The sequence below is a fragment of the Pipra filicauda genome, unplaced genomic scaffold, assembly GCF_003945595.2.
Source record: "Pipra filicauda isolate LSUMZ 115617 unplaced genomic scaffold, ASM394559v2 scaffold157_size4220110_pilon, whole genome shotgun sequence".
NCBI lineage: Eukaryota > Metazoa > Chordata > Aves > Passeriformes > Pipridae > Pipra > Pipra filicauda.
In genome coordinates this window covers 3,015,055-3,038,056 of record NW_024104073.1, presented here as the reverse complement: position 1 = coordinate 3,038,056, position 23,002 = coordinate 3,015,055, and the positions used below count along the sequence as shown (strand labels likewise).

Here is a 23,002-nt window from a genome sequence, read left to right as displayed (position 1 = left end):
ACATTTTATATGAAGAAGGGTTAGAGCAGGAAGCCACTGTCTGAGAGTGTGCAGGGTCCAGTGCCTAGAGCCATTGCAGCAGCACAGTGTGTGATGGAGGGGATTTATGAGCTGGCCTTGCTGCAGGCCTTGTGTGGCTTGAGGCCTTGCTTAAGGGTGCCTACACAGCCAGCTCATCACTGCTGTGAAAGAATGTTAACAGCTGTAAAAGTAGGAGGTTTTACAGCTATCTTTTAAAATATGAGGTTGGATGATTTGGGTATAGTTTTGAGATAGTCCATCATCATATCACATTTCCTTATTGTTCTGAAGAGAGCAAAATGGCGTAGGAACCTACAGTCTCTGCGTAGAACAACCAGAGCAGTTTGTTTAGAACTGTTTGTTCCACACATTGACAACAAAATATGTAGCAGGGCATAAGAGACAGGAAGCTTCCTGCACGTCCTTGGGTTCACGCAAGAACTGGAACCAATACAGCTCCTGATAAGGTTATTCCATAAAGCATTCCAAGATTATCAGAAGGGTTGCACTGTATCATAAAAGGAAAAAAAATACCCAGGTGAAATACAGCATGCAGAAGCAGTTTTACAGCTCCTCCCCTTGCTGCACGTAAGTGGTACAGTTATAGTTAACTTTGGATTATCAATCACTGTGAAACAGAATGGGAAGGTTGTACATTTGAGCAGCCTTTTCACTGGTTTTGCATTCAATGATGAGGCTCTCAGAACCAATACTGGACATGGAAATGGCAAACTACAGTGAAGTTTTAGATCCGACGTATACGGCACTGGAGTTCGAAACTATGCAGATTCTGTATAATGGCAATGGTGAGTTCTCCTCCGTGAGGCAAAATCAAGCCAGTTAATAGAAAAGGTGAAGTTTAGTAATGCTATAAGGTGCTAGTTAAATGTGTAATTAATGGAGCATTTGGGGGTTGTTTTCAAACTACAAATCTGCTCTTTTACACTTCATCGCTAACTTTAAGTTAGTAACATTATAATTCTTTAAGGAAAATAAAAGAGAGGTTATATGTAATAAAGTAGATGAACTGTACTGTCACCAGTCAGTTAATCAAAAGAAGAAAATGGTGAATTCAGCAGTTGTTTTATTTACTGTACAACAAATGAATAACTAGTACTGACAGTTTGGACATGGAAGTATGTTTCGTATATAACTTTCAGAAGGAAAGGACAAAATTGTCCAGAGGTTTGTGAAAAAAATTAGCTACTGTTTCTTGATGCCTAGTTTCTAATTGTTAGACTAATATTTTATTTACATTTTATTTACTTAAGTGTTAATCTAGCCTTCCTAGGTAAGTGTATATATGAACTAGAGTGATTTAAAAAAAAAAATCACGTTGGCTTTATAGAGGCTGATGTTTAGCTGAGAAAAACTATTTGCATTTAGCTAATGTAGCACTTCAACTTTAGGTAGAATTTTTAATTGCAGTTTTTGAGAAGTTGTACCAATAATTTATGCTTGAAATAGGAAGCACACCATTTCATTCTGCCATCATTGAATACTGACCAAAAAAAAGAAAAAGAAATGTCAGTGAATTGAAGTGAAGAAAAGTATTAGGCAAGTTAAACTACTCAAAAATAGCCTTCCAGATCTTATAATAAAAAAGTTGGTCTATCGTATCGTAAAGTATATGTCTTTTTAAAAGGCAGAACTGATATCTAATCATTTGCAGGAAAATTATTTAGCACCTGCATTTCCACATATTTCTGCCATATAGAACCTAATTAAGTTTTTGTTGTTGGGCTTGAAGTTTTATCTGAATTTCTGATGTTACGTTACGGCAACCTTAGTAAACAGAAAGGTAGATTAGGTTATTGATTTAGGAAGGAAAAACAGACCTTTATGCCCTAAGTGATTTTGGAGCTATCAAGAATGATTATATAACTTTTAGATGATTTCTCTGTTTTTTTTTTCTAATATGGGTGATTTCATTGGTCATTCATGTTTTTGCTGAGTAGCACCCTTTTGGATCTGTTAATGTTAAATAAAATGGGAAAGCAGATTAGGGAGGTTGTACTTGGTTGCATTATGTGTTGGTGATAGAGCTGGTTAAATTATTCACTGTAAGTGATTAGCTTGATAGTTATTAATTATAAGGTGTAGTCTTTTTCTGTTTAGAGTTTGAGTTTAGCTTAAGTATTTTCTTATAGAATTTATTAAAACATTGTCTTGTTACAGTGCTAGTCTGGAACTGAAAGCTGCCTCTTATGAACCTTCCTATGTATCTTTTCTAGTTGTCTAAATTAATTAGGAACATTCAGAAGAGTTTAACAAGCCACGTTCAGGGAGATTTTTCAGTTCTGTTGAAATCAAAGAACTTTTCAACATTAGGTCAATTTCCCAGATATTTTGTTTCAGAATAATAGCTAGGAAAATAAGTATGTTCTCATATATATATACGCACAACTTATGTGGCTGTAAAATATTTCATCATTACATTTAAATATTGTATTATTAATTATTCTACTGTATCATGCAACATTACAGAACTCCAAAAGAACGGTTTTGTATTTTTCTAGAGTAATTTTATAACCCATTTATGAAAATAATTTTCCAGTCATGACAAGCCTAATTTTAAAATAAAATTTTTACAGAACTGAATTCTTACTTTTAAGATTTCATTTTATTTAATCGATTTTTAATATAATTCCTATCAATTACAGCTCTGTAAAGCAAATCAATACAAAAAGGTTGTTTCTTTGTCTGAAGAACTCAGTTTAAATTGTAAACTGCAGGACACAATGAAAATTTTATATTTGTGTTGCACATTTCAGTTGGATCTATACAATAGGAATAATATTATGTATCATTGTTAACAGTTTTACTGTTCAACCTGTTTGCTGTTCATGAGCTCATGACTTTTGAATCCATGTTTGAATAACTAATTAATGTGGCACAGTTTCCTCTCCTGGACAAAACAGCTACAAATGCTTAGGCCTATTTCAAACAGTTTTCCTTTCATTTAAATCAGAAACAAAACAGAAAAAGCTATTTTGCTTTTTGTTTCTTTCAACATGTCTGAATAAATATGTGTGTTTTGATTTCAGGTGAATTTCTTCAGTAGCATTTACCAGATTCAGTGACTAATTGTTAATCAGACAGCTAATATTCTCTGTGCAGCAATATTGTCTGCAATGTTCCTGTCAAAAATATCTTCAAGGAAATAAGACTTAGTCCTCTTAGCATGCCTTTTGTTTTCTTTTTTTTTTTTAATTAAATATTGTGCAAAGCCTTTTGTTTATTTGTTTGTTTGTTTGTTTAATGTCCTAAACCTTTGTATGAGTTGCCAGTTATTGCCAGCTCATATGAGAAGTGATACATGAGAGTTATTGCTGTTTTATACCAAAGTTCCTCTTCATGTCAGTAGGAATATTTATGTAATTATACATGCAAAATTAGACTTTAATTTTTAATCCTTCAGTTGGAAAGAGTTTAGAATACAATTATTTGTTGTTATGAACTTTATTAATTCTGTTAACATCTCTATCACTTTGAAAGTGTTCATATGAGTAAGAGCCAGATGTAATTAGATAGGTCGTGCTATATAAATCTTAAGTGTCAACTAAAAGAGAAAAAACCAGAAGACGCCTCCATTTAGGTACAGCTTGTTCATGTGCTGGTTGGTGGAAGTCTTGTCCATAACTATGTATTATTGTTCTTCCCTCTTGTCAGACAATTCAGGAGAAGCTGTCAACATGAATGCTGCTGACAATGGGGTCAGTAGTCTCTGTGCAATATGTGGAGACCGAGCGACTGGAAAACATTACGGTGCTTCCAGCTGTGATGGATGCAAGGGGTTTTTTAGACGCAGCATAAGGAAAAACCACGTCTACTCGTGCAGGTATTTCAAAAGTTCATCTAGAGGCACTAAAATAATGAGTTTAAGCAAAAATTATATTCAGACTTTTTCAGAACTTTGTCAGGGTATTTCAAGCTTTTTCTTAAGGGATGCTACCTGATATTATACATTTCAGGTACTATATTCCAGATGTCAGTTGATATTATTTATCTTTTATTTAAGATTATGAAGGTCATCTCCTGAAAAAAAAAAAAGGAAAAATGAAAACTGCTTATATTTTCACTTCAATATGAAAATCGTATATCTTAACTGTTTTCTAAGAATTATTTTCTTAGGAAATTAGCTTCTGAATAGAAAGTCTAAGATTTATGAGTTTTGTTTTAAGGGCTGTGCAAACATATCTGCACATATTCCAGGTTTATGTGACACACTTCTCTTTTGATCAGACATTTCCCCCCTGTCAGTCTGATCTGCTAATTTCCAAATGGTGACCTAATTATCACACTGCAGGTCTGTGCATCATGTTTGACAAATCACTCTTGTGCATGCACAGGATCATAAACAGTGAGTTTTAAGCTGTACACAGAACACATGGAAAACTCTGTGAGTTTAGACATCACTGAAGACGTCTATTGGGTTTTCGTGGCAAGGTTTTAGTAGCAAGAAGGCTACAAGAGTGGATTCTGTGAGAAGCTCTTGGAAGCATCCCCTGTGTCTGGTGAAGCCAATACCAGCTGGCTCCAGGATGACCAAAGATGAGCCCATCAGCAGTGGTGGTGGTGCCTCTGGGATAACATATTTAAGAAGGAAAAATAATTATTGTGCTGAAGCAAATTGCAGCCAGAGAAGAGTGAAGTGAGAATATGTGAAAGGAATGACTCAGTAGACACCAAGCTCAGTGGAGAAGGAGAGGGAGGAGGTGCTCCAGGCACTGGAGCAGAGATTCCCCTGCAGCCCGTGATGAAGACCATGGTGAGGCAGCTGTGCCCCTGCAGCCCATGGAAGTGCACAAGGGAACGGATATCTACCTGCAGCCCGTGGAGAACTCCCTGCTGGAGAATATGGATGCCCGAAAGAAAGTTATGATGAGGTTGGGAAGACCACACAGAAGCATGTTCCTGGCAGGACCTGTGACCCCACAGAGAAAGGAGCTCATGGTGGAGCAGGTTTACTGGCAGGACTTGTGACCCCATGGGGGACCCATGCCGGAGCAACCTCCTTCCTGAAGGACTGCACACTGTGGAAAGGAAAGCATGTTTTCTGCACCCAGGAAACATGCTGGAGCAGTTCATGAAGAACTGCAGCTACAATCAGAGAAGTTTGTGGACAACTGTCTCTGTTGGGAGGGACCTTATGCTGGAGCAGGGGAAGAGTGTGAGGAGTCTTCTCCTTGAGGAGGAAGGAACAGCAGAGACAACATATGATGAACTGACCACATCTCCCGTCCCCTGTCTCCTTGGGCCACCTCGTGGGGCACAAGGAGGAGAAAACCTTTTGTAAAAACGGCTTTTTAGTAGAAACATTTGTTACAGTCTTCCTTGATTGCATAATACTCTTAAAAGGAAATCTCTCCCTTATAGTCATAGCACAGTGATATAGCACAGACATACCCCTAAAGTGGTGTGGCAAAAGCTGACATAAGTGATTTCAGGAAGAGCTCTGCAAAAGATAGGTCTGTTTATCTAACAAACACATGCAGATCAAAAAAAAAGGCAGACCTAAACAGGGAGAGGGGAAGAGGGCTCATATGCATTCCCTTTAGGCACACCTGTAGATGTACATAAAAGTCTGGATAAGCCTTCCTGCAGTGTCATGCTCTGTGTGTTTCCTCATGTCTTTGTTTCATTGTGTTGGCAGAAAATGTTCCTCTCATTTCCTCTTTAGGTTACCACTTGTAATGATACAACACATAGTTTGTTCATTGGTATCTCCGTAGGGAGTAAAGGTTGCCAGCTGAGGGTAATGGTTTAACAGCTGAGGGGCTCCTCAATGCCAGCAACATTTGGCATTTTCCTTGATTGGCCTTTCCATTTACTTTTTGTAGCTTTTCTTCTTTTGTTTTGCCACTGCCATTTGATGAAGCCAGTTACTGACATACCTTACAAATCAGTTGAGGTGTAAATGATGCACCTGAGTCTGAAATTTTCCACACTTACTAATACCAATGCATATTTGTGCCTAGGCGCACACATATATTCCTGGAAATGGAGCACCTCTCAAAACTGATTAATAAAGAAAAATAATCCAAACAACTGAAGAAAGAAGTCTGGTTATAGACATTATTCTGACAGGCCAGATTATTTGGTTTTCTTCTTTGTAATCAGAGTGCTGCTTTATTAATGCTATATACATTTCCCTTTTCTTGTCTCTGGTAGATTCAACCGACAATGTATCGTTGACAAGGACAAAAGGAATCAATGCAGATATTGTCGTTTAAAAAAGTGTTTCCGAGCAGGAATGAAAAAAGAAGGTAATGGAGTCATTTACTATTTGATATACAAAGAAAAAAATTATGAGTGAGTTTTAAAATATAATAAAAATTCTAAAAAACTCCAATAGAATAATTCAGTGGAAAGTCTGCTATAATGCCTTCGTGATGGAGAAATGCTTTTATATTGAGGTAAAATATACATCTTCTAATTTTCAGGTGGGTAAGCAGTTCTAGCATTTTGATCATAAGCAAGTCCATGGATTCAAAGTGAATTTGCAACTGTTCAATCCATGAATCCTGGCACCAAAATTCATTGATTTCTATATATTGAACCATATGCTGGAAAAGTTCAAACTGTGAGATTTTAGTTTTAATTTTTCATGAAATCTCTATCTGGCATTTTTTTTCTACCCTGAGTAATGACAGTGCTAATTTATCGGTTCTTCCATTAAATTTAAATGTAAGAAACATTTAAGCCAGAGGAAGGACTGTGAAGTTGAGTGAAATAATAGTGGTGAGAAGACTAGTGGTAGCTGTCAGTGGAGTCTCCACATTAATTAAAAAAAAATTCTAATTTCTTTAAGGCTTAAAATGGGAAAAATGTTACTTGTGCATCTCACTGACAGGGGTGAGAAATGTGAGTCACAGTGATCCTCCTGTGGAAGTGGAAGGACCAGATGACCACAGGAGCAGAGCGATAGGGAAAGAAGGGCGGTGGTAATATCAGAGGAGTATTGTTGTTGGGGCTGTTGCTTCACTGGCAGTTATGATGTAGAAGCAAAAGATGTCCTGATCTGTTTCAAATGCGCAATTAAAAGTGGTTCGTCACAACTTTGCTACCTTTTTTGTTTGGAGCATGGTGTATCTGCCTGAAGGCCAGTCTGAAATGTGAGTGCTCAGTTCTCCTCTACAGTAACAAGGCTATCATTCTTTTAGTCTTGACATAGCTTTCCTAAGATAAAGCAAACTGTTTCTTTAGGCTCTTAAGTATCTATACTGTAGTACTGCTTTGCTAGTGATCACGTTATTGATATGAGATAAAATAGATTTTTCTTTTTGAAGCTGGATGGGGATATTCTAAACAGTGTTACACAGTGTATGAATGAAATAGGTTTGCTAGCTCTTATGGATCTCCTTTAACAAACTTTAGCCTTTGGAATTTGAGTCATTAAAATCGGTAACATATTGTATATATATTATCAATCTGGTGTGAAGAAAGGGGGAGACCTGTGTGTCCACAGCTGCCCTAAAACTTTTGCAAAAAGCAGAGCTTTACAGACTTTCAGAACCTGGAATTAAAGAAATTTATCTCAGAAGGGACATCTGGAATTCATCTAGTTCAGATCCCCATTTAAAGCAAGGCTAGTGTCTAGGTTCAGTCAGGTTGCTTGGGACTCTGTCCAGACAGATTTACACAGTCCCTGAGAGGGGAGATGTGACAGTCTCTCTTGGCAAGTTCTTTCAGTGCTTGACCAGCCTCACTGGGAAGAGTTTTTAATTTCTAACTAATTGGAATACGTCTTACTGCAATTAGTGTCCATTGTCTCTTGTCCTTTCACTATGGATTTGAAAAGAATCTGGCTCCATTTTCTGTACAGAAATGAAGACCCCCACCTCCATGTTGGTCCTCTCTTTTCCACGTAGGCTCTGCTTCACCTTGTGCACTTTGTGGGTTCCATCTCCATAGTCCTCCTCCGGACACTGCCTAGTTTGCCAGAATCTTTCATGTGCTGAGGATCCCAAAACAGAGAAATGGTCATTTCCTTTAAGATGCTAATGCAGCCCAGTGCGTGACATAAAACTTTCAACCTAATTTACACTGTTCTGCCCTACTTTGGTCCCACTACCTCTAAAACTTTCATTTTTTCATTGCATCCAAGCCATGTTTATTCGAGGCTTCCAAGTGCTAAAATAATTCAAAACACTGAACTGCTTGTGTGTTTTTACATACCTTTTCACATGGTCGGAGCATGTTTCATAGTGTAAGTGTAGCATAGTCTCTATGATTGTTTCTCCTCTTGTTCCTAGCAAATCTTTCTTTTCTGCAAGACAAAGGTAAGAAAGGCTTCAGTTGGTGAAAGCTGTACAAGGCCTCTTTAAGCAAATATTCCACCTTCCTCATGTAATCTCTGTTTAAGGCAATTTTAGCCTGAACTGGTGGAAAGGCTTTAGCCAGACAGACAGTCTAGTCTAATAATCCAAAATTATGTATAAGTAGGAGAAAATTGAAGCATCCACCTATGGTTCTCAGTGTGCTCCACCAGTGACTTTCACTACTGATTGTCAGAATACCTTACTATTTTTGCAATACTAATCAGTGCTGACATTATTTTAATTATCTATGTAGCACTTGAGATGCTGAAATTCAGTGGATGTTTTGGCATTCTTTTACAAGAGGTTATGGGTTTTGTCTCCTGTCTACATGAACATATAGCACTTTGTGTTTATCACCACACAAAACTTCTTACTGTGACCTTAATAAAAGACCCATCAGTGAGTGTCCTTGCAAAAAGTTAGTACACCTCTGGAATAAACTATGTGCATTGTTCAGATAAACTCTGAAACTATTCTGTGCATAAAATATTTTATTTTTTTTTATTGAAGCCTCTCTTACTGCTCCTAAATTCTATAATGCAGATTGTTTCCCATAAAATAGCAAACTTATCTTTGGAAATAAAACTGCTATTCTTAAAAAATTATGAGATTCCTTGTGCAATAAAAAGATTTTGATCAGCATAATTCTTTTTTTTCCCCTTTTCTTTTTTCCTTGACCTAACCTTGGACATGATTTCGGTTTTAGAAATATCTGACTGATAGTTTTATTTTTTCTTTTTCCTTCAGTTCAAAAGTACGCCCTGTTGCTTCATAAGTCTTGCGTACGCAAGACAAAACTTACTGTCCTGAAACTTTTTAACTGAGTTAATATTCCATAAACTGGCAAGGAATGTAATGTCACTGAGGAGGAGCATGAGATTTAAATTTCAAAATTATCTTAGTGTTAGGTTAAGTCCATGATTTATTCCTCTTTCAGAATTTCCCACAGCAGAGCAGGAGGATGGCTTTCATACTTCCTCTGACTGAGATATTTTTTCAGTGGTGGTGCTGTATCTCTTAACCTGTTTGACAGTTTGGAGATGTCCATTTCTGCCACTATGATAAAAACTAGTTTACTTATTAAATTGGTTGAAATAACAAAATTAGAACATGTCTCAGGTTCAAAGGAAGAAAGAGGTTTTATAGTAATAAAGCCACTGAAAAAAGTGATGATAATTCAGTATCTATCTATAATTAGTTATACATAATTTTTGCAGGCAAGTAGTATACAGATAGAGACCATAAACATGTATTGTCATTCTTCCTCATTACTCAGAGCTAAAAGCAGATCATCCTCTTTGAATGTCAGACCTTTCAGTTCTTACAGTTATCTTCTGAAATACGGTAAACTTTTGAAATTATACTGTGTGTCAGCTTTTACAAGTCAGTAAATGAGATGATTATTCTTTTCCAGCTGTACAAAATGAACGGGACAGGATAAGTACAAGAAGAAACACCTTTGATGGCTGCAACATTCCTTCTATTAGCACATTGTCACAAGCTGAGACACTCTCCCGTCAGGTACTGAGATATTCCACAAAATTATTTAGTAACTTTCACTGATTTTACTAAAACTAAATACTTTTCAGTTTTTTATTGCATTGAATATAATTATTGAGATTACTTTCTTTTACTTCCAAAATGCACCCAGCTTCCTGTTCCCAGTGAAAGAATCAGTAATAGAATACATTCTTGAAGCAAAGTCAATAAAAAAAATTCTACTTTGTCCAGGACAATATGTCTTAGGCACCTTTCTTAATAAAGCTTTATGGTTCTTACTGCTTTTAAATCAGTTGCTGTCTTAGGCAGCTTGTGGCATCTATCTATCCTTGAAGCTGGCTTTCCCATGAAGTATTAGTGAAAAAATTGTCCAAAGCCATTACATTCAAAGGGGTGTGGACACTCATTTCTTTACATTCTTTTGAAAATCCAGTTTTTAATATCCTTAGACATTATAAGTAAGGCAAACAGAAATGTTCCAACTGCGGAGTCTGTTCACATCTTGCTTTTGAATTTTCTTTGTCTCATCTGAACTTCATTTTCTCTTTTTCTTTTTTTTTCCTATCCAATCAATTGCTGCATGGAACAGTCTCTAGTCCTTTTCTGCAGCTCAGATAAATCATGATCATTGATTCTGCATTCTTGCACCTCTTACTAACTTGCTTAGAATTTAACTGCCACCTTTATGATTTCATGCTGACTGATTTATACATCCCCAAATGTTTTGTAATCTCATCCTTTATCAGCATCTCTCTTAGGCTGGAACTGTCTGTAAAGAATTGATGCAGGAATTACTGGGTGATATGTCTTTGGCACATATTGCATGTCTGGGCAGACTAGATGGTCATAATGGACCTTCCTACCTTTCATACCTATACACTATGAAAAATATAGCTATTTTTACCTCCTTAGTAATTTTTTGAAGTTGCTTATTGTGCTTTTTTGTATTACTCTGTTAATCATTTCCGACTGGTATATGCAATTCAAGAATAAGAACTGTCTTAAACAGAATCACATCCTCAGCTGTTTATGGCACAAAGTTCTTTTCAAACAGTAGATTCCTGGCCTAAAACATCTCCTTGTGTACATGTGTAGATTTATTCTACGTACTATTTGGTAGGACAGAATTAGTTCCACTATGTCAAGCATATATGAAGATACAATCTTGACCTCAAAGTCCAAGAGACTACATTAACATGGTGGAAAAGTCAAGTCTTAGAAGTACTTGTTTTTCTCTCAATCAAATAGGCCTGTAAGATGAGTTCAGTCCTGAGGAGAGACTTGGAGGAGGAGGTAGTGTCCCAAGTCATTATCCAAGTCCTTCAGCTGTGAAATGAGGAAGAGGGTGGCATTCATCTCTTTTGAAATTTTCATATTAAATAGAGCAAATTAATTACTTTGTTCCTGAAGATCCCTTACAGGGGGAAATTGTCCAAGTGCAATTTTTCACCTACAGACTCAAGAGAGGCTTCCAGGATTATGTAGATATGAAAGGGACATGCTCGACTCCCATAGGCATAAAGCCATCTGTCCCTGAAGGTTTTCAGGACAATTGGGATATAGTGTTAAATTGTCATGTTCATCAAGTCATTAACAGGTACAAGTTCCACTGGGAAGGGTTTCATCTCAATATAAGAAAGAAATTTTTATGGGGAGAATAAACAATTACTGGAGCAACCTTTTCAGGGATGTGGTGGAGTCCTCATCCCTGAGGAACTAGATGAGTCCCTCATCTAGGCTTACTTTCCCACAAAAGATTGGATGAAATCATCTTTCAAGGTCCTTCCTAACCCACACTGGTCTATGATTCTATGAAGTCAGTGACTACTGTGTTGCACCCCAAAAATGAGAGGAAGGTTAAATCAATAGAAAAAAGGAAATGGGAAAGTCCATATCTTCATATCCTTGTGAAGAGATGGAATCTTAATAATGAACTCCATGGGAGAGTCGTCCTGTGAGTCCCCAGCAGAAGTTCAGCAAGTAATTTTGGCATGTAGTTTATAGTTTTTTATAATTTTTTTAAATTTTTTTAATAATTTTTTTAAAATTTATAAATTTTTAATTTATAAAGATGCACAGGTTTGATTAAAAGATATTAAAGGAAAGACAACGTATTAACTTCATGAGTTGGTATGTCTAACAGTTAAACAATCTGCCTCTTCTTTACGTTCTTGTATTATCTCCTAGTTGGTGCATGGTGGTATCTTTCTCAGGTATGACCTGCTATCAGAAGTCTCTTCTTTGTACTTTTGAGTCTTGATCAAGATCTCTTCTACTCTTCTGGAAAAACAGTGAAATGTGTTGAGTTTCTTTACTCTCTTTCTCTGCTGAAGGTTTTCTAGACTGAATCACTGATAACTCTCACCTGAATGATATTCAGTATTTTCAACTTTGTTTTTGTAGAAGAGATGCCAGAAATGGACTCATGATTATAGCGTGGATTTCTCAAATGCTCTATCTACAGAGAAACAATACCTCTAACCTTTTTCCTTCATGATAGCCTTTGAATTATGTGTCTGAGGAGGTTTTCACCTGTCTAGGTGCTCTAATTTCCCTGAGAACTGATGTTCAGCTGGTTAACTGACATTAATATCTAAACCATTTTCGGTGTTTTACACTACTCAATTATGTAGGAAGCACTGAGCTTTAGTTCAGAAGTGCAACTCCTTTTGACTACCCAAGGATAATGGGATTTCACTGCAGATCCCACTGTGGGTTTTAACATGGATATATGGATGAAGGGGAAGTGATAGGAGGTCAACCTAAATAGCTTCCACCATCCTGAAGTATGTACAGGTATGCTATTGGAAGATCAAACATTTAATTTTTTTTCCTGAGGAAGATAATCACACTATAGCATTTCCTGAGTATGCTTCTAGTAATAAAACATAAAGGGAAAGTCAATTTCATATGTCTATTACAGTGGTGGGATTTTGGGTTTGTAGTGGAGGGATCTTTTTCTTTTTCTTTTTCTTTTTCTTTTTCTTTTTCTTTTTCTTTTTCTTTTTCTTTTTCTTTTTCTTTTTCTTTTTCTTTTTCTTTTTCTTTTTCTTTTCCTTTTCCTTTTCTTTTTCTTTTTCTTTTTCTTTTTCTTTTCTATTTCCTTTTCCTTTTCCTTTTCCTTTTCCTTTTCCTTTTCCTTTTCCTTTTCCTTTTCCGTTTCCTTTTCCGTTTCCTTTTTCTTTTTTTCTTTTCCTTTTTCTTTTTTCTTTTTTATTTTTTCCTTTCTTTTTCTTTCTTTTTTTCTCTTTCTCTTTCACTTTCTTTTTCTCTTTCTCTTTCTCTTTCTTTCTCTTTCTCTTTTTCTTTCTCTTTTTATTCTTTCCTTTTTCTTTTTTTTAACCTTTTCTGTTTTCTCTTTTCTTTTTCTTCCCTGCTATGATAGCAGCTATAAACTGACCTTACCTTCTCAGACTTGGCTTTATCTTAAGTTGTCTTTCCTGCCTGGCTTAAGAGCAAGCCTGGTTTTGTTCCTTTTCTTGAAAAGTCATTAAGAATTTCAGGATTTGGCTCAGTGATTATGTAAAACTGTCCCAGCTTCAGGCCCAGAAAGATATTGCTCTCTTCCTATTTCACAGAACACTGTTCACTGCAGGTGGTCTAATGCACACTCATATCCTTTACATTTCCTCTGCAATGTCTCAGGCCTCTGCCTATACTGCTGCTTCATCATTGCAAACTGTTCTCCTCCAGGCACTAAAACCCCCCTGTTTTACCTTCTAAAGTTAATGATACTTATCTTTTCACTAGAAGAATATGCTACCCCTTTATCACTCTCTTTCTCTGCCCTTAATATTACTGCATGCCCCTATGAGCTCTTCTTTTTTTCTGAAATGAAGTAAATGTCAACCCTTTTAAAGGAAAAAAAAAAAAGAAACCACCTCCCCTCTATGAATGATAAGGTCTCTGGTATATTTAAAAATAGCATTTTGGAATGAGAAGGTATTGTATCATGATATGAATAATTAAATACTGCAATACACACTGGTAATAATGAGAAATAAAAATTTATAATTTATGTGCAGACTAATGGTCCATGTGGTCCAGGAGTTTCTCAAGAGTATCCGTGCTTACTGCTGTGATATTTTCTTAAATATTCTGTTAACCAGTGAAAATGCAGCTACATGAAATTTAACATGGTGAATTTTTTTCTCTCGTAATGGCCAGATCTCAATGTCCAGTCCTGGTTCTAGCACTGATATAAACGTTAAGAAAATTGCTGGTATTAGTGATGTCTGTGAATCTATGAAGCAACAACTTCTGGTCCTGGTGGAATGGGCTAAATATATTCCAGGCTTCTGTGAATTACCACTGGATGACCAGGTATAAGAGGACACCAAAGAGAAAACTTTAATTATACTGTTCTGTTACTCCTGTAATCTTTGAATGTCATGATTTTTTTGTTCTGATCAAATAGATCTGAATGCTAGACCCACATCTTTTCTTTTTTTTTTTAAGTTTTGAAATAAAACCACCACATAAAAGATATTAACAAAAAGAAGCAGCAAAACAGCATGTCTCTAAGCATTTTGTTCTTTCTGTAGTCTTTTGGAAGCAGAACTTTTTTCTGACCTTGATAAGTATTTATTTCATGTTCACCTTTCATTATAATATGGCAGCATGTTAATTAGAAGCAGGGTTTCTCTACTTGAAAAAAATAAAAGCCGTTAGAATCTTGAACAAATTCCAAACGTACTGGTATCAATCCATAGCACATAATCTTTCATATATTACAATGTACTAAAATTATATTGTATATAATGAATGTGAGGAAAAAAGCATCAAGCCTTGAAAATTTACAAGGGTTTTTATGACAGAGGTCTGATCTATCATCACATCTATAATATATCCTAATATATCACCCACTTTCAGAGTAAGTTGTGTTGGCACACCCAGAACCAATATTCCCACATTGTGGTGAGCAGTTCTTTCACCAGCGGCCTGGGTAGGAGGTTAATTGGTTGCTTGAGATCTCTCAACTCTAGTCCACCAAAATCTGATACATCTTGAAAATCACTCTGTGACTGCAATTGTGTAAATCCTCCTTTTTGTCTCTTCAGTCTCTCAGTTTTTAACAAAATCCTGCAAGAAGTGTTAGATTCATCCCTGGTTTTGATACTCAAACTGAGTCATTCCCTCTTATATTCTTCCTCAGGGATATGAACATGTTTCAGGCCGCAGGAGACCCCCTGAAATAGGAGTTTAATGATATCTTTGCAGACCCACAGAGTATGATATATGTGCACAAGCTCAACATACTGGAATAAGTTAAAACTCTGTTCGTGTGAAAGAAGGAGAACTTTAAGTGCATTGGTTACACAAGGGCAACAAAAGAAAAAAATATTACTGCTTTTACTGTTAAGATGGCATGAAAGAAAAGGGAAGGTATAAGACGTCATTAAAAAGTTTCCGTCTGCATTTAAAAAAATAAATTATCATCTTAGAAGGACAGGCTGAAAACATCCTTACAGTGATTGAAGAGTACATGTTGGGAAAAACTCCTGAACCTTAAGTAGCTTAGAAAAAGAGGGACAAAGATATTGAGAGAGAAAGCAAATACCACTTTTTCATTTGTGATAGCAAATTTCTAAGGAGCATTTTGCATTTAGTAATGAAATAAAACATCTGGTTTTGAACAAATTATTCCTGATCTGGGAGTCAGCCTGATTTCCAAACCACAAAGGAGGCCAGAGCAGCTAAGTTAACTAACTGAGAACAAAAAAAGTCTTAACAGATGAGTGTGCCTAGGTACTGTTTACTCATAAAGTATTGGCTTGGATTAGAATTACTTACCAAGAGACGAGTTCCTTGAGGAAATAGAGACCATTGCTGAAGTTTCAAGAAGACATTAAAACCAAAGGAAAGTAAATAGATGACAAAGAGTAAACAAATAAGCACGAGTGCCTTCCCAGTATGAACCAGGATTCTTCTTTGTTGACAGTAGTGACTGTTTTAGCATATCTGCTTTGTTGTGGAAAAAGCTCTTTTAAGTACCACATAAATTTTTGGTTCAAGTTGAGAGAAATGAAACACTGATAGTGCCAAATTCACTGTAGCAGTTCATTCCAGCCCACTGGAGTCTTTAGTGTCAACTTAAAATGATAGAGAAAACTTTGCCAGGGAATACACACTAGTAAATAAAAGTAGATAGTGTATTTATTGATAAGTATTTTGCAGAGCCTAATGTTTGAAATCTGGACCGAATGCTAAAAGTGACAGAGAATGACGATTTAATTATAGAGTGCTGTTTTTATGGTGTTAAGATTTTTATATTAAAATCTTAATTGTCTTAAATGTGTACCTAATACACGGTAATATGCAACCTCTTTTCTTTTGCTCTTATTGGAACTTACTGCTTTATCATTTATTGAGTCTGATGTTCTTTTCATGAGGTTGCCCTGCTAAGAGCACATGCTGGGGAACACCTGTTGCTTGGAGCAGCGAAACGGTCCATGGCGTATAAGGACATTTTACTTTTAGGTAAATATTGGTTTTGTTTTACTTATTAATGATGATGTACATTAGCAACCATGTAATCACTTAAGTGAGACAACTGTTCTGGCACAATCAAAGCAATGCATTCTCTGAATGTTAAATAGCTATTAATGACGTAATGTCACATGCCTGTTACAGCAAAAGCAGATGGATAGGTGAGCTAATATTGGATGCTACAAACCAAAACTTAAAGGAGTTCCTGACAATTGTCTCCTTACATTAGCATCCTTTCTACACCTTTATCCCTTAAAAAAACCAGAAGAAAACAACAAAAAGCCCCATCATAAATCCCCCTTTGTTTAAGAGAGCAGCAGCCAGCCTGTTTTCACATGTACTAATTTCAGTTTTCATGAGAACCATTTATCTGGAGCTTTCTCAAGAGTCCTTCAGACACAGTCAGAGAAGAATCTACTGGCTAGAATATCGGATAGCCTGTTCCCTTCAACTCACTTTCCCAAGAGCCCTCTCACTGCTGCCTTGACAGTCACCACATGGCCATCATGTAAACAGCTCACCTGCTGTCCCTGACATGTGGCAGATGGGTGCATCCATGGCACGGTGAGGAGTCATGCCTGCAGAAGCATATTCTTGGTCACTTGAAAGGGCTCCTGCACTGGGTTATGTAAAGAGAACATAGCTGTTAGGGAAAAAGACATTGTTGCGTGGTGGAAGCATGTCTTATCTTAGTTCGTGCAACAGAGAGGCTCAGTTACCAGATGGAGTGTGTGCCTGTGTGAATAGGGACTTGATGAGGCATTTGTTAGCATTGTTTGAAACAGGGCTCTGCCACTCTGAAGTGTAATCTGCCGAACATTAAACATGTGCAGCATTTGGGCTGTTTTATGAGAAAGTGTGTAGGTCATCTTGGACAGGATTTTTGATGTGAGGCAAGACTATATGGAATATGGACTCAAACTAGTCTCTTCACTGGTGGTATGGAACAAGGACATTTTTAATACTTGTTCTCCTCCCTCTTTGGGACAGCCTTTTCACAACTCTAAATTATCTTGAATTTATTTTTACACCTGTTATAACATTAAAAGGACAAGAAGGGCTTGGTCTGGAGGTATTTCACCACCAATCCTTTCAAGATAAAAGCTATACAAATGGCTTTCTTAATGTAGTTCTTTCTCTAGATGCTGTTTTACTGACAAACTTAAATAAAAAAAGAAATATTTGCAGTTTTATTGGGATTAGTAGGTAATAAGGTAAAAAATGAAAAAGTAATAAACAGAAAATTATATTCAGTGTCATGAGCATCAGCATATGTATGAAAAGAAGAATGATTTGAGGCTTTAAGGTTTATTTCTGGTACTTGGTATCTGTAAAGTTTCTGAGTCATTTTGGCATGGATCCCTTGTGACATAATCATCAGCTTTTCTTTCAAAAACTGCTTTGGTAGCTTTCGAAAGCTCTGTGACTTTGCCAGTGTTCTCCAGGAGGTGAATTAAGATGCAATGGTGCAGACTTCTCCAAAATGGAAATTTAAAATGAAAGAAACAGGGAAAATTGTTTCTATACTGAAAATTTTATGATGCTGCTAAATTTTATCAGGAGTAAGAGGAGCACCTATTAGAAAAAGAAGCATTCCCCTTCTCCTATGTATTGACAAATCTTTCATTCAGCTTACGATGTATTATTTTAATTGGGGAAGAAGACATTTTAAGATCAATTCACTATTATATTTATCTGTTATGTAAAGATAAAGGTCTTCTTGCTCCATACTTGTGCATTCAAACATGAACCTCAGTCCTGTGGACTAATCAGGAACTGTACATGTTGGCATATTTACATGTACAGATTTTTTACTGGGTGACAGCTATAATTTGCACATGTACTCTGTTTGGAAAGAACACTTTTGTATAATGCAAAGGAGAGTTATTACTTAAAAAAATTATTAACCTGAAATGTGCTTTTGAGAATGGGCTGCATCTCGTGTGTTACATCAAAATCTTTATATTAATCCACATGTTGGTATTCTTTTTCTCTAAGGCAACAATTACATAATCCATCGCAACAGTACTGAAGTAGAGATCTGCCGAGTGGCAAATCGCATTCTGGATGAATTAGTTCGACCCTTCCAGGAAATTCAAATAGACGACAATGAGTACGCTTGCTTGAAAGCAATTGTGTTTTTTGATCCAGGTATTTTTACAAAAAAATCTCTCAGAATTTTTTACACATGGAAGAATTACTGGAAGTAATTTTTGTTAATGTAGAATCTGTTCATGAATGGAAAAGGATCAAATGAAAAATATAAGTAAGATGCTCCTTCCAAATCATAATCTGCCTTGACTTTAAATTTTTGTGATTTTTTAAGATGCAAAAGGCCTGAGTAACCCAATGAAGATTAAGAATATGCGGTTCCAAGTCCAAATCAGTTTAGAGGATTATATTAATGACCGTCAGTACGACTCCAGAGGAAGATTTGGAGAACTACTTCTTCTACTGCCTACACTCCAGAGCATCACTTGGCAAATGATTGAGCAAATACAATTGGTTAAACTATTTGGAATTGTTAAAATTGACAGTTTGCTTCAGGAGATGTTACTAGGAGGTAAACTAACAATTTGCTAAATATACTGTGTTGTATTATGTTGAATTTAGCATGCTGGGATCTTGAGGGATTCGTGATGTAATCAACCATGCTGACTCACTGTCTGAGCTTTGGGTCGTGTAATTGTTAGCTAAAGCTTTCTTGTCTTGGCAGTTCATCTTGTTAACTTAGTGTTACGACAGACTGTGCCGTGCACTTCTCAGTCACTGCTGGGTCGTCCTACAATTCCCTTCGCAGATGAAAGAATCCTTACAAATATTTCATGAAATCCACTGTTATTGCAGTCAAAACAGTGAAAATAAACACAGTGCTTAATATGGTTGAAGTCTGGTATAATTGTTTAATGAATACCCAGAGGCAATTATTCAAATTGCCAATCAAAATATTTGCTCTGTGGAAATGTAATTACTGAAGTATTAGTTGCTGGCAACAACATGCTCTTTTGAATTGATATATGCACATGTTATTTTTGCAGGTACTTCTAATGATGCCAGTCATCTGCATCACCCAATGCATCCTCACTTAGCCCAAGATCCATTAACTGGCCAAACAATCCTCATAAGTTCAATGTCTGCTCCTGTACATACAGAACAGATTTGTAAGTAATTGCAAGTTAGCCTTCTGTCATAAGATTTCACTGTTTCATTTAAAAATATTAATTAGAGTGGTGGCCTGTCAGTGCTCATAGAGTTATTTCATCATCATTCTTAAATTAAAATAATTGTGCATTAAAAATGTATGTAGATAAATGGTGTTAAATAAGAGACTTTGACCTGAATTTAATCTAATTTTAAAAATTCAGCACCATTCTGATATATAATTGTTTTTACATGCACAATTTTTAATAAACTAAAAATTCAGATAATTAAAATATCCTATTTCCCTAACATGTCAAATGTAACCAAACTCCCTTTTATTGCAGTAGTATACATATGCAGAGTAGGCCAGACTATAAATTCTTTCTGTGTTCTTTTTCAGCAACTCCAGAAACTCCATTACCTTCCCCTCCTCAAGGCTCTGGGCAAGAATACAAAATGTCTGCAAATCAGGCTTCAGTCATTGCACAGCAGTCTATTTTGAAACAAAAACCATTGTGATGATGTTTCTGTCTCTGTCTTAATCCATCCTTCCTTCCTTCCTTCCCTCCTTCCTTCCTTCCTTCCTTTTTATGTACTAGATAAATTGGTAGGACACTTGCACATTTAAAATCTCAGGTTGATAAACGAAATTATTTCCTCAGCAGCCACTGCTGTGGGTGTTCCTTTAAACACCTCATGATCTGAAAAGTTCTGACTGCCACATACAACTGTAACTGTGGACACTGAAGTCTGACAAATATGTATAGAGGTTGATATCATTTTTAGATCTTATAACTGCACAGATTCATGTTTTTATTTCCTGTTTTAGTTGTTGTCTTAATATTATTGTTTTAGATGTGTATATATATTTTTTTTTTGTGACAGAACTGGTTAGTGCTTGTTTAGCTGTGAATTGTCGAGAAGAAAAAGTGGGTTAATCAGGCAAAAGCCAAAGTTCCACTAATAGTAAACCAGTAGGCTACCAAAAAAGCACATGAATTAAAAAAAAAAGGACAGAAATGCACAACTCGTTTAAAAAAATATTGATTTGAAAGGACCATCTCTTTCAAGTAAAATTTCAACACAAGTGTTGAATCCTTCCTGATCATCTGTTTGTATGAGTCAGAGGGCCTGTCGTGGGTGAATATGCTTGAGGGCTTTTTAAAATCTGTATAGACAGTAATGTCTATATCAGTCAATTGGATAGTGCCAAAGCATTTACATTGCTAAATAGTTAAAACAAGGACTGGTATGCTTTTTGGTCAGGACTAACTAGTACTCTCCCCAAAAATTTATGGGCACACTTTGGGAATTAGGCCAGTCTATGGACACTTTTCACCAGGTGCTTTGGATACAGCCCCCCTCTTTAGGGGGCAGAGAGGAATACAGACAGACTGTGCCATTTGACCTCAGGAGTGGAGTATAGACTTTGTGCTGTTTGATTTACTTGTGTAAGTGTAGCCATTGGGTTTATTTACCTAACTGGCTGGTGAACGCATGTTTCAGCAATCACTAAACTTCACCTACAGAGATGTTGTAGTTAATGTAGCAGCTCTGTCTGGAAAGGTATGGCTAACTAATTGAAGCAGCAAATGTGCCTGAGTTCAGCTCCAGGTGTTCCTAGTTTGAGCCATGGTATTTCAAGCCAGAAGACAGCCAGCCCACAAAGTATTCATCCTCTCAATTTTTAAGAGTTTTCAGAAGCTTGGGATGAATCAATTTTCTGTGATGAACTCCTGCCTCCTCTTCCTCCCATTACAGTTTGGGAGGATCCAACATTGACTAAGTTTTGTGTCTGAAGTCTATAACAACTCATCTGGATTTGGACCCTCTGTGGATTTGCACAAAGTGGACCATGTGACACATGCTCACTTGGGCATGTATACTCAGTTACAGTTTGTGAAAATAATCTAATATATTAAGTGATATGTTGTTCCTACAATACTGACATCATAAGAAAATTACCACTTTGCACATTTTATTTATTCCAGACAGCATTGATTTTTCTTTAGTACTTTAAAGTAGACTTTCTTCTCAGAAGATATGTAAGAGAGAAATGGATGAAAAAGATATAATAAAATATTGCAGTTTGCTGAACTATTGCAAAGAGAAAATAGTCAGAGTCAGAAATTCTGAGTCAGAATTTCTGCAAGGTGAGATGTTGATCATCCTGAACAACACCTTCACTAATCACAACATCCAAAGATGGTGTAGTTACACCTCTGGCTTGTAAAAGTTGCTCAAACAATCTGCAATGATTCTTCAAATACATTTTTGTAGGCAGGAAATGCAACACATTAAATGCTGAGCTAACCTGAACATTCAAAAGGCTTTAATGAGAATACACTACTGCCAGGTAGATGCTGTGTTTCTTGTTATTTTAAAGTAGTTGCTTTTGTAAAGTCCATGCAGTGGCTCTTAACATTTGCCTTTTGCTTTATAGATGGTTTTTCTTTTTGCTGTTTACTGTTTGTTTTTTTATCAAGACATTGCTCTTTTTACAAGTTCCTTTTAGCGTGAGTTTTTATGACAGAATAAGGTTCTGAAGTTTTGCCATTAACTTTAGGGGTATCCAGAATGTGCTATTTTTACAAGTTCACCACCAACACTTTATGGTGAAACACAGAGGTAAAGCATGTGTGAGAGATACTGAGCAGCCCAAAAGTTTACTGATTGGGCTCACTTTTGTGTACTTGTCATAGAAAGAGTGTTGGACTCAAGGTGGATCTACATGAATTTAATGGGTCAGATTAATGAAGTTAGTTGCATAAGCGTGGCAGTATTGGTCTGACTAAAAACATTTAACTGGAAATAAAAAGTAGTCCCCAAGTTGGCTACCTCTGCCTTATATAAGAGATATGCATAATAGCTTAATGGATTTATTTTTCACACTGTACTTTAGATATCAAGTGTACAATAAAATATTTTCACACACTGCCAAAATGTACTGGAGGAAAGATATACTTTAGTGTTTTGTCTGACAAAACATTGTTATCTATTTTGTATGATATATTACATTTTGGAATAAGAACACCACTGTAATTTATTGGGAAAAGCTGATTTATTTTATAAATGTAACATTATTTTTTTAAACTTAATTATGAAAAATCAGAAATGATTAGCGTTGTTAAATATTAAATTATAATGAGGTGTAACTTTATAAGTTTGAACTCTGATACCAAGTTTTTGTGTTGAGCATTTGGAATTGAAATGGTTGCTGAAAATATTTCAAATGGACTGTTTTTCATCAAAGCTTAATAAAGAAAAATGAATGATCCAAATGACACATTTGCCTTTTGGTAAATTTTTTTGCTATTTACTTAAACAATGAGAATGCTTTATATTGCTTACATTATGAATAAGTATATAACTAACATACTTCCATCTCTACAGTATTCACAGCATCACAGAATGGCTGAGGTTGGAAGAGACCTCTGGAGGACATGTAATCCAACCCCCCTGCTCAAGCAGGATATTGAAATCATATGAAAGAATATGATGGCAACGCTGTAGTTGATTCTGCTGTA

At 36.1% G+C, this 23,002-nt stretch overlaps 1 protein-coding gene across 3 annotated transcripts in view; it reads left to right on the top strand.

The window, feature by feature from the left end:
• Positions 1-22,759, top strand: part of HNF4G (hepatocyte nuclear factor 4 gamma) — a 62,369-nt gene extending 39,610 nt beyond the window's left edge. For 2 of the 3 annotated variants that reach the window (XM_027732709.2, XM_039379145.1), the window contains exons 2-10: positions 3,694-3,862; positions 6,196-6,290; positions 9,760-9,866; positions 14,013-14,168; positions 16,238-16,325; positions 18,333-18,485; positions 18,661-18,897; positions 19,373-19,495; positions 19,876-22,759. In XM_027732709.2, coding sequence (XP_027588510.1) covers positions 3,717-3,862; positions 6,196-6,290; positions 9,760-9,866; positions 14,013-14,168; positions 16,238-16,325; positions 18,333-18,485; positions 18,661-18,897; positions 19,373-19,495; positions 19,876-19,994 — 1,224 coding nt within the window. In that variant the 5' untranslated portion in view covers positions 3,694-3,716 and the 3' untranslated portion in view covers positions 19,995-22,759. Of the gene's footprint in view, positions 1-650; positions 828-3,693; positions 3,863-6,195; positions 6,291-9,759; positions 9,867-14,012; positions 14,169-16,237; positions 16,326-18,332; positions 18,486-18,660; positions 18,898-19,372; positions 19,496-19,875 lie in introns of those variants that run through there. The other variant, XM_027732708.2, reaches the window with a different exon arrangement.
• The last annotated feature ends 243 nt before the right edge of the window (positions 22,760-23,002 follow it).